The sequence below is a fragment of the Poromitra crassiceps genome, assembly GCF_964638095.1.
Source record: "Poromitra crassiceps genome assembly, chromosome: 13".
Classification (NCBI taxonomy): domain Eukaryota; kingdom Metazoa; phylum Chordata; class Actinopteri; order Beryciformes; family Melamphaidae; genus Poromitra; species Poromitra crassiceps.
Genome location: NC_139644.1, coordinates 16011731 through 16029580, shown reverse-complemented (window position 1 = coordinate 16029580; position 17850 = coordinate 16011731). Strand labels below are relative to the sequence as shown.

At 45.0% G+C, this 17850-nt stretch overlaps 1 protein-coding gene across 1 annotated transcript in view; it reads left to right on the top strand.

The window, feature by feature from the left end:
• Nucleotides 1-17850, top strand: part of LOC310788378 (transmembrane protein 235-like) — a gene marked incomplete at both ends in the record, with an annotated part of 51582 nt that overhangs the window by 15126 nt on the left and 18606 nt on the right. Inside the window, one exon of the mRNA XM_083649941.1 lies at nt 12851-13072. Coding sequence (XP_083506067.1) covers nt 12851-13072 — 222 coding nt within the window. The remainder of the gene's footprint in view (nt 1-12850; nt 13073-17850) is intronic.

Here is a 17850-nt window from a genome sequence, read left to right as displayed (position 1 = left end):
ATGATTTAGGATTTACCATTAACAATGCAAAAGGTAAATCATTACTTACAGTAGTCACGCACACACACAATCTTAAGGGCAGTGGTGCGAGCGAGCACAACTCTCAAAGGAACACAGAGGGAATGCTGGGGGGAAAAAACACAACTCTTAACCCTTGTACCCCACTGCCGCGGAATCCTCAATTTACTATTGGTCCATCTGATGGACCTTAACAGGTATCGTGTACTAATTTATAAATATTAATTTAAATTTTAAATTTTTTTACTGTTTATAATTCATTGGTAACTTCTTCCCTAATACCTCATACCAACATTTCATACCTATTCGAATTTTAACCCCTCAAATGCCAGTGTACAGTAAGTACAGTAAAAAAAAAAAAGTACATAAAAAAAAAAAAAGTGATTTTTTTTTCCATTTCCATAAAGACAAACTGGCTTTGGGTCTGATATTATGGGCAGGTTGGGGTGTTTTACAAAAGTCACCACTGCAAGATGCCTAGTATCAAAGATTTGCAGGCATGATGTCACAATAGCTATGACATCACTAGCCTATGACATCATCAGTGATGTCATGAGATGATTTTTTGTCAATAATATGTCACTGATGACATTACTGATGATGTCACAGACATTGTGACATCATCAGTGGGTTTTTGTATTTTTTGTGATTTTTTGTAAAAATAGTATTTTTTCATATTTTGAGCCAAAAATCCAAAAAGCGCATGTTTTGGACTTCCAGCCATTTTCCCCAAAAAACACAAATGAGCTTTAGTCCAGCATCTATCCTGGTCTAAAGGCTTCAAATCAGTAGTGTGGACTGTCAAATTCAGTTTTCTAATATTTTCCCATTTTTGGCATAGGAATCAGTTTTTTTTACATTTCATGTAAACTGTATGGAATTGATTGCTATGCCAAAACTGGGGGAATATGGGGAAATAGGCAAACACAGTAGAAACTACAATTTTAACCCCTTGAGTCAAGGTGAGATGTGTAACATCAAGGAAATAATGATTTTTTTGAAAAATTTGCTGGAAGTCAAAAAAAAATGTTCTTTTTGTGCAAAATTAACATTGAAATCAATGGGACAACTACTGTATGCAATGGACTTTGAGACCATGTAACTCCCCCAAAATTTCTACCAACTCCAAGGTTAGATATTACGGTCAAAGTTCAAGGTATTTGGTCCAGGATGCCCGCTGAAATAAATGAAATAAATTAATTTTGTGAAAATTTGCTGGGAGTACCAATAGAGTGTTTTCAATGGAAGTCAATGGGTCCATCAGATGGACCAGTAGTAAATTGAGGAGTATTTTTGAAAATAGGTCTTAGGAGCGTATAAAAATGATAACTATGATTGATTTTTGTCAAATACCCCAAAAAAAATACCTAGCCTTAGTTTAAAACCATTTACTCAAAAACTGTCGAAACGGCCCATACGCGAATGCAGGAAAAGTCCATCAGATGGACTAGTGGGGTACAAGGGTTTTAACAAAGGAACTGTGTCTTTTAGAGCTGCAGGATTGCCAAGTGTGATCATCCCTGATTGGCCACAGCGTGGTAATTAAGTGAAGTGGCAGGGGCAAGTTCAAGTGGGAGGATGTGCAGGATCTTTTTTTACCTTTATTTATCCAGGGTAATCAGATCCCCTTCTCTTTTTCAAGTGGGCTCTGCTCACACACACACACACACACACACACACACACACACACACACACACACACACACACATTCATACCTGCAAGCTGACCACTACAAACACAGTCTGATCTGCTGGCCACTGAGCAGCTCCACCCCGGTTGGGGTTAAAAAGGCCCTTGCTCAAGGGCACCTCAGTGGTGGTAATGAGGGCGGGGCGAAAGCGCTGAGTTTATGGGAAACTGAGTTTTATGAAGGAAGTAACTCTTTTCCTCCTACGGTATTGTTTCCGTATTGAAATAGTGTTCCATGCAGTTTGTACCGATCTGTAAAAGGTTCTTGCCAGCTGTAGTTAATGTTCAATCATGAGAGACTCGTAATATAATTTTAACAAACTTTATTGAATCAGAATAGACAGTTTGAGTATGGCGTATGACTCCATGATGTGTCCATGATGTGACGCTCCTCTTGCTTATGAGAGAGGGGCGTCAGTGCTGTATGAGATAGGACATCCCCCCTAAGGGGATTTGTTTCCAACAGGAGTCATGACATTGGTGGTGATCTGGGGAGGTGGTGGGATGAAGCTTTTTGCTCTGGAGATGCTGGATGAATGCGTGATGCTGACACAAGGTGAGTGATGACTGCACAAGTGTGATTTAAGCTGTGGTGATGGGGGCTTATATAGTACCAGGAGAAGGGCATTTATGATGTCATAACTGATGTCATTTATGATGTCATAACTGATGTCATTTGGGAGAAGGGCATTTATGATGTCATAACTGATGTCATTTATGATGTCATTTATGATGTCATAACTGATGTCATTTGGGACGTCATGGAGAAGGTGACGTCGGAGATGGTGACGTCATTTAGTGACGTCATTTGGGCTGAGGGGTATGACAGCATGGGGTGCTCTATTAATGCCTTATTTGGTCTTCCATGATTGAACTACAGTCTGCGACTACACTTCAATCATGAGAGACTCGTAATATAATTTTAACAAACTTTATTGAATCAGAATAGACAGTTTGAGTATGGCGTATGACTCCATGATGTGACGCTCCTCTTGCTTATGAGAGAGGGGCGTCAGTGCTGTATGAGATAGGACATCCCCCAAAGGAATTTAAAGTTATTTCAGGAACTGGGAGAGTGAAAACGGGGGTCATGGAGCTCGCCTGGGGTATGCTTTAGTCAGGTCGTGGGCTGACGGGGGGAGAATTTAGGCATGTCGGGAGATTAGGGGCTGACCGGGGTTTTTTAAGGCAAAGCGGGGTTGCAAGGGCGTGGATGTGGATAGCCCGGGCATGGGCGCATTGATGAGGAAAAGGAGAGTTTGATCACCACCAACGAAGTGCTTGTTGCCTCTTTAGTCATGGAAGGAGGGATCTTTGGGCTGATAATATGGTGTCTTGCTCTGGTCGAATGAAAGATGCATAGGCGGATGAGGACCAGCGCCCCAGTTGTTGAAGGGAGGCGGAGGACGCCCCCTGCATGGCTGCTGATGTGGCTGCTCCGATCCTGAAGGAGTGACTGGAATAGTTCTCTGCAGGGATGTTGCATTTCTGGAGTGTGGTCTTGAAGTGAAGGATGAACCAGGATCCTGTCATGTGATGATGGGGAGAGATGAGGAAAAGGGGGCCAAGGGCTGATTGAGGTTTATGCAAATGCCGGAATGATGGGTTATGCAGATTGTCGGGACATTGGCTGACTTGTCAGGACGTGGGCTGACTGAAGTTTAAGCAGGATGCAGGGATAATGGGTTGAGCAAGTTGTCAGGATGTGGACTGACTTCTCGGGACGTGGGCTGACAGGTTTAAGCAGAATGCAGAGATAATGGGTTGAGCAAATTGTCAGGACGGGGGCTGACTTGTCAGGACATGGGCTGACTGATGTTTAAGCAGAATGCAGGGATGATGGGTTGTGCAAATTGTCAGGACGTGGGCTGACTGAGGTTAAGCAATGGCAAGGACACTTATGGGGTTATATGCAAATTGCCCGGGCATGGGCACCAAACGGGGATTGGGAGAGAAGACCGCCACCAACGAAATGCATTAATACTTCCTACCAATCATGGAAGGAGGCATCTTTGGGCTGATGATATAGCAGCTTGCTCTGGATGGATGTAGGACGCATGGCTGATGAGGACGCAGCCCAGTTGTTGAAGGGAGGACCCCCCCGGGAGGGGACCACCCCCCCCAAAAGAAAAAGGTCAGCGATGACCTGCATTTTTTAAGGTCAGTAATGACCAAGGTCGCAACAACCTGCATGAGCATAGCCAGCAATGGCTTAAAGATGCAATATTTAACCTTTAGCATTATATTATTATGGCATGAAAATGTCTAAAAATGAGTAGACATAATGTTATATTCTTTAGTTGTGCACTTACTTTATCCCAAATTGTATGAGGCAAAGATAGGCTTGATATTTTTCTCATAGTTTTCCTATCTATCCGTTCTATTCCTAATAGATGATTTGTGCATTTTGACATTTGGAATATTAAAGGTGGGCTGACCATTGTTAATAAGTACGTTTTCCCCTTGGATTTGACTTTAAGTTGCGTGTCTACAGTATGTCTATTATGGGCCTTTTTCATTTGTTTTGACAGTCGTGTACTGTCACTTCGGGAGAGTTGCACCCGCACCCTCGGCTGAGCTGTTGTACGGTGGACTTAGTTCAGTTGAGGCAGAGACTGGCTGTGGAGACACGCGGTTTTCGTGCCATGACCTTTTTGATTAGTTTTGACGTCCAGCGGGAGGGGGAGCAGTGAATGTGCTGCATCTGTAGAAAGTTTTAAGTCGTCGGCAGACGAGACGATTTCGTCGTAGAAAAATGAGATTCCGTTCCAATTTTCTAAGAGGTGTGCCCAGGGGGTATACTTTTGCTGAAGCCACTGTGCTGTGCCCGGCTATATGCTTTGCTGGAGCCACTGTGCTGTGACCAGGGAGGAGCTCTGCTGAAGCCACTGTGCTGTGACCGGGGATATGCTTTGCTGAAGCCACTGTGCTGTGACCAGGGAGGAGCTCTGCTGAAACCACTGTGCTGTGACCAGGGATATGCTTTGCTGAAGCCACTGTGCTGTGACCGGGGAGGAGCTCTGCTGAAGCCACTGAGCTGTGCCCAGGGATATGCTCTGCTGAGCCACTGCTGTGACCGGGATACAGTGTTGCCAGATGGCAAATGTTGAATTATCGTACCAGAGGGTCAAAATTATCGTTTTTGGAGTGAAATTATCGTACGCCCCCTCCCCAGCGCGCGTGCCTTCAGCGCGCCTATGTCGGGGGGCTGCGCTGATCACAGGCTACTTTTTGGACTTGGCATGGTTTTTCAACACTGTGGTCTCAGCCTGCGTTGCAACAACAACAAAACACCCTGCACGTATTAGCTGCAAATATGTTTGTTTGAAGAGATGATTGTATAAACAGATAGAGTGATAGACGTAGGATTCGTGTAAGTGTCACGAAATGATGAGATTCTCGTACGTTTGGGGGATTTGGGGATTATTGATCGTACATCGTACAGAGGTCAAAATTATCGTACAGGTACGATAATTATCGTACGTCTGGCAACGCTGCCGGGATATGCTCTGCTGTAGCCACTGTGCTGTGACCAGGGATGTGCTCTGCTGAATCTACTGCGCCGTGACCGGGGAATGAGCTCTGCTGACCTGACGAGTTATGCATAACGGAAAGCCGGGTGATGCTGCACTGCACATTAAAGCCGTGGTGGACTGGGAGGAGCACCTTTTGTTTATGATCGAGACTGAAGCTTCGTATGCATTTGCAATACCAGAGTAAATCTCGTAGAGGAAGATCGATTCCCTACTGGGAGAAAGTAGGGAACTCATGGTGCCTCTTTTCTGCAACCATTCACCTCTAGAACTTAATTCAAGCATATGCTGAAGCCAGAACCACCCGCGAGCATTTTTCGGTTGAAAAGACGTTTAAATTTGAAAGTGAAAGTTTTTTCACCCACTATTTGCAGACTTTATTGAACTTTCAGATTTAGACCATATTTCACCAGGATCTTAAATTAAAATATCAGCGCGCACACGGGGAACCCCGCTTTCCCACATTCAAGCCAGTCCGCTCTAGCGCTGAGCTATACATTTTCTTATATTTTGAAGGACGGCAACGCAGAACTGATGATTATCGCCATTTTGCCTGAAGCATGCGACGGGAGACGATAGTGTCGCATCTTGCATTTGCAATGCGCATCTTTGGCAACGCTAGACCAGCCACGCGCATGCGCAGTATAGCATGGAAGGCCGGTGGCTAGCCAGGTAGCTAGCGCGCTACTCAGCATGGCCGGAAAAGTTTACAAGGGTTATACTTTATCTAAATGACTGGGATTGGATCGATGGATTGGATGCGTAAGAGAGGAACCATGCTATGAAAAAGAAAAGGTTGACTGGAAACTGGGACTAGAGGCATGTTGTTAAAACCCGAATGGACACGGGAGAGGGAAGCGGCCGTATGCCGTATGCCGTATGCTAAGGGATTGGCACCCGGCCTGAAATGAGTGCAGCAGCAATGCCGCAACGTTGACTGAAACCAGGGACTAAATGCATGTTTGATAATACCCGACCGGACGCGGGAGAGGGAAGCGGCCGTATGCAACAGGGCAGAGTTGCTCGGGGATTGGCACCCGGCCTGCAATGAGTGCGGCCGCCGGAAGAGATGCCGGCTGAAAAGGGGGGATACGACCTGAAACCTGGGGCAGGGCTGTTTGGGCTGCTGCCGTGGGGAGCGTGGGGCTCGCGAGCGTCCTCGGCCGGGCATCGATGTCGATGAGGGACCCGACCAGTGAAGACGTCGTTGCGATCAGGGGATCTTGGAGGCCTGGAGGGGCTGGAGCCTTGGCGCGTCCGCCGAGGAGCCGGCGGTCGTGGTGCGCTTCGCTGGGCCTTTCTTGGAGGTGGACTTCTGGGCTCTTTTGCTGCGGCCACAGCCTCCGGAGTGCTGTGCGGACTGAGATCCGGGGGAGGTGGACTTCTGGGCTCTTTTGCCGCGGCCGCGGCCTCCGGAGTGCTGTGCGGACTGAGATCCAGGCGAGACGAGGACCTCCTTGACGTTGGATCTTCTTTTGCGGCCGCGGCCCCTGGTGAGGGGAGCGTCCCATGAGACGCCTGTGACGCCCGGAGATGGAGCCTGGGGATTGGGGATTTGCCCGAGGCTGGCCGGGGCGTTGAATGTGCTCTGGAGGAAAGCGTCCACGGTGGAGCTGAAACTTTGCTGCTCGTTTTCGGACTCGGACATGGTGCTGGACTGAATGAAGCTTTTTGCTCTGGAGATGCTGGATGAATGCGTGATGCTGACACAAGGTGAGTGATGACTGCACAAGTGTGATTTAAGCTGTGGTGATGGGGGCTTATATAGTACCAGGAGAAGGGCATTTATGATGTCATAACTGATGTCATTTATGATGTCATAACTGATGTCATTTGGGAGAAGGGCATTTATGATGTCATAACTGATGTCATTTATGATGTCATTTATGATGTCATAACTGATGTCATTTGGGACGTCATGGAGAAGGTGACGTCGGAGATGGTGACGTCATTTAGTGACGTCATTTGGGCTGAGGGGTATGACAGCATGGGGTGCTCTATTAATGCCTTATTTGGTCTTCCATGATTGAACTACAGTCTGCGACTACACTTCACTCTCGTTTCTTTGGCTAGCAAGATAATAGTCAATATTACTAACATCAGAAGGTACCGGGAAGAGCGGAGCACAAAGCTGCTTTGTCTCTGCTCACTTTTTCTTTGGGCTGTGCACATATCACTCGAGTCCGTCGACTCCCACAATCATTGTGATTGAATTGTGATGTTCAATTCTTGGCCCATGGTGCAGCAGGCACAGAGGCCTTTTGGCACTACAGTTGTTACTCGTCTCATTCCATTTGACCACTTTACTACTGGCTTTCCAAGGTACTACACCCAGTGGTAAAAGTGGGGGCTTTTTGTCTTTCAATGTTTTCTTTGTTGCTTACAAAAGCTCCCCCTCACTGCTGTGCTGCCACAGCATTAACGCAGGACAGCAGCAAAATGGTCAAACGAAATCGGTAACAACTGTATCTTGAAGCTTGCAGGGTCGCCTGTGTTCTCCCTTCAAATTAGTTTTTGATCATCGTCACTGAGCTGATCCTTTATGAAAAATGTATTTTAACACGCTGGGTGCCATCTTCTGCAGGTGTGAGCATGGGTAGTTATTTTGCACCCTCTCATGCATGCCTAGTTATGTGTTTTTGGGAAGAGGATATTTTTCAGATTCCAGCCGACAACTCTTTTTATTCCAAAATATGTTTGTGGAAAAGACATATTAATGATATTGTCTTTCTTTTTTTATCTGAGGGTAGATGACAAAATAATTGTATAGCGCATTTCAACTCGTCAACAGATTATCTTTTCTTTACAGTACAACACTTTCTTTCTGTAGAATGGAACAGGCAGTTTAGATACCAAAATCTTACTTCTTAGGACTGATAGTCACAGTCCAAGATGATTAATATGCAACATATCCACAGGAAAATGTCTTCGTCTCAGAAGAAATTTGAACAGATATGGAGTGTTTTTAACCCAGGGCGACGACAGACGTATCGACAGTATCAAATACACAATTGTATTCTCTTACAAAGTCACCCCTACACGAAAAGAGATCTGTGCTGAACTTCTATAAAAGCCCGCTTCTCCAGGAAAAATGTAATGGTGTATTTTTTTAAGTGGGATTTTTCATGAGATTAAAACGTGAAATTTAAAGATGTCCTCACAAAAAATATCCCTTGTGCTATTTGGGATTTAAAAAAAACAGCATAAAACAATCAATAAAAACATTTGCAGGAAACATGGGAAAGGGAGTATAAGAAACAAAATGACAGAAATAGGACTTGGCTACTGCAGTTAGGCTATACTTGTTTGCGCCGAGGCAGTTGCTTAAACAGAGAAGCCTGTTGACATTGTCAGATGACAGGGCAGCTCACTTCTTCTCATAAGCTCTCACATGGTACTGATGTAGAAGGTGCTGCCAACAGGCCAGCTTGCCTATAGCACTCCACACACTTCTCAGTGGAGTCGTCCTCATCATCAGTCAGACTCTAGTCTAGGGCAACCATGACAGCTGCTGTTGTCTTCCTTTCTTTCTTTAATACTATCCATGCCAATAGGCCCTTTTCACAGCAACCTCTTTGAGGTGGTAAAGCAGGAAGTATAGTAGGTGTAAGCAATAGAATAAGCTCCCTGGCACTGGAATACCTCAATCATCAGTGTAGTGGTATTGGTTACACCTGCTTTACTTCCTGCTTTACCACCTCAAAACAGTTGCGGTGAAATGGGTCTAGCGTATTGAGAACACGAGAAGCGCAGGGTAGTGCGGAGAGGGTAGTCAATTTTGCGCGCGCGCACACACACACACACACACACACACACTACCTCCCTCTCTCTCTCTCTCCCATCTTTCTCTCTTGCCCTCACTCATCTCTAACCTTGCAAGCAAGCTGGATTCTTGTGAAACAAACCCATGCATCTGGCATCTCTCCCTATTCAAAAAGAAATTCTGGAGAGTGGAGACAGACAAGAGTCCATCTTACTAGAATATAAAAGGAGTCTTATAAGAGGAAGGGATGCACGCAGCAGTTCTTCAAAGAGATTCTTTCAGTCTTTTATGTCTCTTCCAAGGACGTACAGAATGTACTGATATTAAAACTAGTCGCCCAAGTAGAGTATATAAGCAATATGTTATGTCTTAACTTCCTACAGTACGACCCTCCAAACAATGCACTGCACTTTTCTTTGTTTTTAGCTAGATTGAATTCAAATTACCCCGACAGGGTTTGAAAGCAGGAGTGTGTGTGGAAATTTAATCAGATCTAAGTTGGGCCATGACCAACTTTACTACAAAGTTTTGTGCAGATCCGTTCATCACTTTTTGCGATATCCTGCAGAAAAAACAGACAAACACAGGCGTAAACATAACATAACTCCCGACCAAATGAGACTTAAGCTGTGTTCACACCGAGATATTTATTTTTCTCTCCGTTGCTCGTTTCAACCCTTAGGAATCGCTCTGTCGCTGTGTTTAAATCGCTCGTCAACAGGTACAATAATTGAAGGACATCTAGGGGCTATAACATTACGCAATGTCATGATGTTTGTCCACTACGAGCCACCGTAGTTGTTTACAAGCTAAGCCTATCAGCGTGCTCCTAACGCGAGCTATATACCGGTAGTACAGACTTCACTTCATGTCAGCTGTCAGCCTGTCAATCAGCTGTCAATGCGGTTTGGTGCCACACAATAAACCAGCGGTTTGTTCCAAGCCAGTGTGATCCTTGACTCACTCTCACACGGCAGCCAATCAGCTTTGAACAGCGAGTGACTGATGGCAGCGAAATTTCGCTCGAGTTGGGATATTTCATCTCGGACGACGAGCGAATTTTCGCCCTATCGCTCTGTCTCTGTCGCTCGGACGCCCAGCGATTTTTCCCCCGGGCGAATATACGCTCAATCGCTCATTTGCATTGACTTTGTATGTAAACTCGATGCCAGCGAAAAACTGTAATAGGTCAGTGTAGTGTCCTCGAGAGAGAGAGAGAGAGAGAGAGAGAGAGAGAGAGAGAGAGAGAGAGAGAGAGAGAGAGTGGCGTCAGCGGAGGACCAAAATGCAAGACTCATTAGCCAATGAACAGCCAGGAATGGGTCTCGCGCTACTTTTGCATGCTAAAATAAAGTTGATAATGTACAATTTGATTCAAGGGGGGAAAAACCCTTTCAGAGTACAACACAAACTGTCTATTTTGCTGCAACTCGACAGTGCTGCTTAATCCAGGACCTTACTTCCTGGAACTCTTGAGAGTAAAAAACTGGTCCATTGGAGTGAATGGAGATGTCGGGACTCTTCTATCTACACGGCTCTGGGTCGGTGTGAACGCACCTTTAGAATTCACAGCTGTGGTTGTTTCACTTGGTGATGATGACCCACTTTCTTCTTCTTTTCAATGTAAACGGTTTAGAGGCGCTTATAACAGGACATGTTAACACTGCACAGTCATTTTCACATACAGTACAGTAGGAGTTATGTCATCTTTTCAAAAAAGTCCATACTCTATTCATGCAGTCTTTTTGAGGACTATTGTTCTGGAGTCTGAGGTTTGTCTTATAAACTATTTATTGAAAGGAGGGTTTTGCAAGAGGAAGAGGTGCACACAGCAGGAGGCTATGTACACTCCTTCAAAGAGGAAGAGGTTGAACCAGTCTTCTCTCTCTCTCTCTCTCTCTCACACACAATCACACACACACACACACTTCAGACTTCCGACCCACTTAAGGAACACACATTGACTATCAATATCAATAAATTACCTGCAGGGCTCCAGCACCGTTTCCACCCTCTGCAGTGTATCCAGCTCTGCTGTTGTTGGCATAGAGACATTGGTTGGGCCAGTGGCGTCTCAGTGGTTGTTTGGTTTCTCTGCACACACCTTCTCATCTCCAGGGTAGAGTTCCATCTCGTTGACACGTCCTCCTGTGTGTAGTGACTGTCTTTTAACCATTTTGCAATTTGCTGCTGTTCAAGCTCCGCGGGGTTTGGCTATGTTTGAAATAACCCACTACTGCATGTGCAGGCGCTGCGCTGCACAAACACTCAAACGAGAGTTGTCTGGCCGCTACTATCGCTGCTTTATGTAGCCTACTGTTTTGCTACTTGCAGAAAGTGTTCGGCGTACGTGACCGAAGTTCCCACTGCTTGTCAAAATAAACGCGCTGTTACCCCGAGGTAAATGTGATTGCTGAGTGAATTCCAATAGTCCCAACCGGAGCGCAACCGTCGTAGCTTTGTCCCAACTCCTCTGCTGATTTAGCTTTCTGCTCTTCATACAAGTTGTGCATCTTCGATACAGTGGTGTGGCACTACCACACCACTGTATTCTGCCGCCAGCGAGAGGTTTAGGGCTAACATGCCGTCTGCATTAGCTGTGTGCTTGGCTAGCAACTGACATCTAAGACGTGTTATGGATCCCACGTCTCTTCTAGGTAAGAGCCGACCTACTCTGCTTCTGAATGTGTTGGGTTAGGAATGAGGAGGTTGGGTTTAAGCATGAGGATTGGTGATTTGTTGGATGTAGACATGCAGAGTGACGATTGGTTGGAGTTAAGGTAAGAACATCAGGGTAAGCCCAGAGCCGTGTAGATAGAAGAGTCCCGACATCTCCATTCACTCCAATGGACCAGTTTTTTACTCTCAAGAGTTCCAGGAAGTAAGGTCCTGGATTAAGTAGCACTGTCAAGTTGCAGCAAAATAGACAATTTGTGTTGTACTCTGAAAGGGTTTCCCCCCCCTTCAATCAAATTGTACATTATCAGCTTTATTTTAGCATGCAAAAGTAGCACGAGACCCATATCCTGGCTGTTCATTGGCTAATGAGTCTTGCATTTTGGTCCTCCGCTGACGCCACTCTCTCTCTAGAGCAGTGGTTCCCAACCTTTTTTGTCTTATGTACCCCTTGAGCCGTTTTTCCATGACAATAGTACCCCTCACTCATGCGTGTTGATGATTACATACAAGTAAATCTATACAAAATATATGTTTCACTGAACTGCCGGTGTTTGGGCTTTTTAGTTGTTTTTTTTGCCATTATCAGTAGCAGAACAGTGTAGCAGTTGACACTTGCCAGCAGAACTAGTTGCGACACACACATCACATTTTAACAATGGGCTTATGAAATGACTTGGAATATATATTTATGTATTTATCATTTTGGAGGTAAATTGTATTTCCCAATCATTCCAAGTACCCCCTGCAAGCTGCTCAAGTACCCCTAGGGGTACACGTACCCCTGGTTGGGAATCACTGCTCTAGAGGACACTAGGTAAGCCTATTAGAGGCAGAGTAGGTAGGGCATTCAGAGGAAGAGTAGGGCGGGTCTTACCGAGAAGAGGCGTGGGATCTATAATCTAAGACTTCAGATCAAAAGTAACTGCAAATAACTTAGGTCTTGTCGGCAGAACCCATCTGGCAGGGCTTTGTAGCTGAACTTGCCCTTCAACATTTCTCTTTATCCATTGCTTGCTTTGCTTGCAGTACCTGCATTAATGCGTAAAACAAGTCGCCTAAACCAATTTGCGTTGGCACGTTATTATCTCGTTCACTTTGACAGCCCTAGATAAAATGTGAACGATTTTGCTCTTCCAACGTCCTTTATCTGTATCTGTGCATCAACAGGTCTGTTTACCCTCTCTGGAGTGAGCATCTATATCAGCTACTCGCATCATGCCATGGAGGAGTTTGAGCGGGTGGTGTCCCCCGAGGACCTGGCCTACGTGGACGTGTCTTTCGGCTGGTCTTTGGTGATGGCCTGGCTCTCCTACTGCCTGGAGGTGGCCACTGGCCTGCTCCTAATGCTGGCTGGCAGAATCATCCAGCTGAAGGGACACCGTGGCGATGGTCACACCGGAGTCATGATATAGACTCTGCAGCTCAAGACTCAGCTCAATGATCTCCAGGTAAACCTGCAAACCCACAGGTTGGATGGTCTTTATTTTATTGGTCCTAAACCGAGAGAATAGTTTAGGGTCACGCAGGTCCATGTTGCATTGTTGCAGTGAATTCACAATTCAGGCCAAAAAGATATTGTTACACATACTCGGACAGGGTTTACACAACCACGACCTGCTCATAGACACAATCGATTTTTAAATCAGTGAAGCTCCTAAATTAAACATTTATCACTTGCTTGTTTATGCTGGCTTGCCACATTTTCCCATCCTCAATAATATTCTGCTATTGCCTCTGGAAACCACCTGTAAAACACTGTAACACTGACAGCTATAAAGAAAGGTGTTATAGATGTTGCACTAGAGCAGCAGCATACAGTACATGTATTTATACACATACATACTGTACATACATATCACATATATACATAAATACATACGTACGTACAAATAAATCATACAGTCTATGAACTAATGGTTGCATCTTCCAAACCTCCCACCGTCCCTGTCCTCTGTATGCTGTGTGTGCAGACAGGCTGCGTCATGTCGGTGTGTGTGAGCGGGCCACAAACACATTGCATTCAAACAAAACCCTGAAATGCTGCCCAAGCCCATTTCCCCCCCGCACGATGCCAAACCAGCCCAATTGGGTGGAAAACCGCCCAGTCCGGCAACACTGAGAGCATAACCGCTGTGAAATCAAATCTAAAAATAACTTTTAACTCCTCTGTTTCACCGGCTTTGTGCCACTCGCTCTCTCCATTCACTCTGGAGCTCGCTCGACCTAGGGACTCGTGAAGTAAAATGTTACGCACACGACATTCACGAGCGGCCGTTGCTGCTGAAAAACAAGCCTGATTTCACAACAATCAGAGGCGGTGTGGCTTCCTTCACTGCTCAGAACGGCACTACTCCTCTGTCTCGCCACATAGCAAGTAGTGTTTTGCTGACATATAGCAGGGCTGAATATCGTATGTTGTACCTGTTCACAGATAGCTCTGTCAAGCTAACAGCTATACTGTATGAAGACAGAATGTTAGCATCACTAGCCAGTTACTTTGCCTCACTTCAAATGTACTTGGATGAGCATGGTACATGATGCTCATCTTTTGGTACTGCTTCACATGCATCTTCCCTTTGTGGTCACTATTCTCTCTAGCTTGCAGAGTTATTGAAGTGTTGTTAATCAACAGCTTCGCCCACTTATTCATGGCTCTCAATGAAAGACCACCCTAGTAGTACATGAAAGCCATTGTTCTGATCCACAATTAACTCATAAGTGGTGTGGCTCAGCTGATATAACAGATGGAAAGCAGTTCTGAGGAGACAATAAATATTCATTGACTAATTACTGCAGTAATGAGCAGTATTTCTTTCTTTTTTTGGGGTCAAACTATTGTTTAAAAGTAGTTATATTTATTCCATGACTTGTGTTGTCATATTCCTGTCTGTATGTATTTGTAACAGATAACGCATTGTTGTATGTATGCTGTATCAAGTTAACATTACATGGAGGTCAGGGTATCAGAATCAGAATCAGAAATACTTTAACGATCCCCGAGGGGAAATTGTGACATGCTACAGTTGCTCACATGTATCACATGTTTTTAAGTGAGATGAGTCTGGAAATACCCTTTAATTTACATAGTGAGAGCAGCTTCAGTACAACAGAAATTCTACAAACTGAAAATTAAAGCTAGAGTGCATAACTTTTGTAGTTTGTCTCCCCCTTCTGGCAATGAAGGAAGGTGCACTGCATTGATGCAGTCAGGAAAATGAGTTCCTGATCGTTTCCTTTGCTCTTTGTTGTCACGCAAAAACTACTGTAGGAACAGCTATCGTGTTGTTTAAACGCTCTGAGCAATCAAATACAACACATCATCTTTCATAGCGCCACCTGTCGGGGCTGTAAAAGAGTGGAAAGTTTTGAACGTCACACAGCACCCGTGAAATGACTCACTTCAATTCAGCATTCCTACATTTGGAAGCTCTAGAAGAGCCGCACAACTGAATTATTTATAATAATAATAATTGATTGGATTTATATAGCGCCTTTCAAGACACTCAAAGCACTTCACATATCAGGGGAGGCAGGGAGGGAACTCAACCCATCCTCCACCGATGTGTAGCAGCACCCACCTGGGTGATGCACAGCAGCCAGTTTGTGGCAGAACGCTCACCACACATCAGCTCTCACGGTGGAGAGTTGAGGACTGAAAGTGCCAATTAAGTAATGAGGGATGATTAGGTGGCCATGATTGAAGGAAGGCCTGTGTGGGAATTTAGCCAGGACACCGGGGTTACACACCTACTCGGACCAGAGGGGAAGAGCACCTCTTACTGGTCCTCCAACACCACTTCCAGCACCAGTCTCCCATCCAAGGAGTATCCTAGGCCAGACCTGCTTAGCTTCCCAAGGAAAGCCAGTAATGTAATGCAGGAGCCACTGGTGCTCCCAATTCAAGTTAGCAGAAGGCTATCCAGAAATTAGCAGGCTCGGCTATAGGCGGAAGTCTCCGGTGAGCAGCGGGGGAATGTCCCTGGACGACAACAGATTGAAAACTCTGGTCCTACTGGAATACAGAGAGTTATCTGGCAGTGATCCGGCTTAATCAACATTGTGGGAACTTGTTTGGCAGTGGCTTGAATGTAAGGGATGCTCATCTATATGTAAAAGTTACATAATTTAGATTTAACAGGCCTAATGAAGATGGTAATGGATTTGTGTCCTTTTTGCCGGATGTACTTTAAGGCTTTTCATCTCCAATTTAAAATATACAGGACCTCTATCTGCCTATGCAGCCTTATTGTATCCACCTTATTTTTGAATGCCCCGCTGTAAAGTAATTATGGGTGCAAGGTCCGGTCTAGAACGTGACTGATTGTTGCAGCTGGCACATTTCCTCATAAAACTCCGACGCTGTAAAGAAAAGTTGCTTGTCACAATAAATAACACTTGTTTGACGACTTATTTCAGGGAATGTAATAATGTTCTATCACATCCGCTATTTCTGTTGCTCTTTGAACAACTCGGGCTACTTATCGACGAGATTTTTGCCAAGCTGGACGCCCTACGGGCTATACAGTATGTTGTCTGGGGGGCTGGGAGGATTACACCGGAAGAAGCACCCATATTTCACATAAGGCATCATGGCAGCTAGAAATAGGGTGGATAGGCTAGAGTATTTTAAATAAGGTTTTACATCAATGGGTATTTCAATCATTTGGAAAGTGTGCTGATGTGCACAACCTCGCTGCAGCGGTTTCTTACTCGAGCAGAAAAAACACCTACAGTAGATTTACATACTAAAAGCCCTGCTGTTGGTCAGTCAGTTATTTCACAGCATTTGAAAAACAATGGGCAGCAGCAGTTGTGCAGGATACATGTGGAATTAAGAACCTCTATGATCGCTACGGTGACTTTTAATGATAGAAAAGCCTGTCCCTTTTGCTTCAAACTGTGTTCATTTCCCTGCAGTCTGCATTCAGGACCATTGAATAATGGAAATGAGGGCTGAAGAGGAGGAGGTCCTGCAGGGTGCTTCTCAGCTGTTATCAGCAGCATGGAGCATGTGCTGCAGTGCTGCCTGCTGTACAGCTGTTATCAGCAGCATGGAGCATGTGCTGCAGTGCTGCCTGCTGTACAGCTGTTATCAGCAGCATGGAGCATGTGCTGCAGTGCTGCCTGCTGTACAGTAGTAAATGAGCAGATATCCAGGCTCTGACACCTCCCTCCATTCCCACAAATGAGACTTCCCCTCTGCATATTGAAAATAAATAAGGCACACTGAAAATGCAACATGTAGCACTTTGCAATGCCATAAAATGTGTCTGTGAACTATTTACTCTATCAACCCCCCCCCCCCCCCTTACTAAACAACTTCTTGTGTGCTGCGACAGAAATGCCATGAGATCACAAGTCAGTCGTAGCGTGAATACATTACTGTATCATCTTGGCTACGTCAATAGTCAGTGAGTGACATCTTTGACTGACAGACTGTAATCAAACTGAACAAAATTCCTCCATCTTTGTGTAGTACGACATTCAGATCAAATAAACTATGTTCACCCCCCCCCCCCCCCCCAAACATCATCATATGTCACTTTAAAGGACTTTTTTACTTTGCACTTTATAACTTCAGATTGTGTTTCTGTATTGCTTCGTCTTCTACTATTGATGTGACCGCTATGCTGCATACTGGCACTCTCATTTATCATTTGTAATCTAATTACTTACTGTGGCTATTAAAGTGAATCTTGAAATCTTGAATGTAGATTTACTGTTTTTCACATCCCAAAATGATAGATAGATAGATAGATAGATAGATAGATAGATAGATAGATAGATAGATTATTGTAGATAGATAGATAAAGCTGTGTGCTCTCGATTTCTAGGGTGGAGACTCTGGAGACGATGCGCCATGGGCCCACCTCTTTGTGACCAAACTCATGCTACATCGTCAGTGGGCATGACATCACTCGATGATTGTGGCCATGGCATGACATCATCAGTGTGTATGACATCATCAGTCGATAGGGTTTGCATGCTCAGTTTTGTGGTGCAGTCGCTTCTATAAGTGACATGTGTGTCCATCCATCCAGCTGTCCATCTGTTTTGACTGAGCGCATCGAGATCTGAACAGCACAACGAGAGGTGAGCACGAGAGGTGAGCACGAGATTTAGCCTAGGCCCCTCCCCCCGCCTCTACATCGAAGGACGGTGGAGAT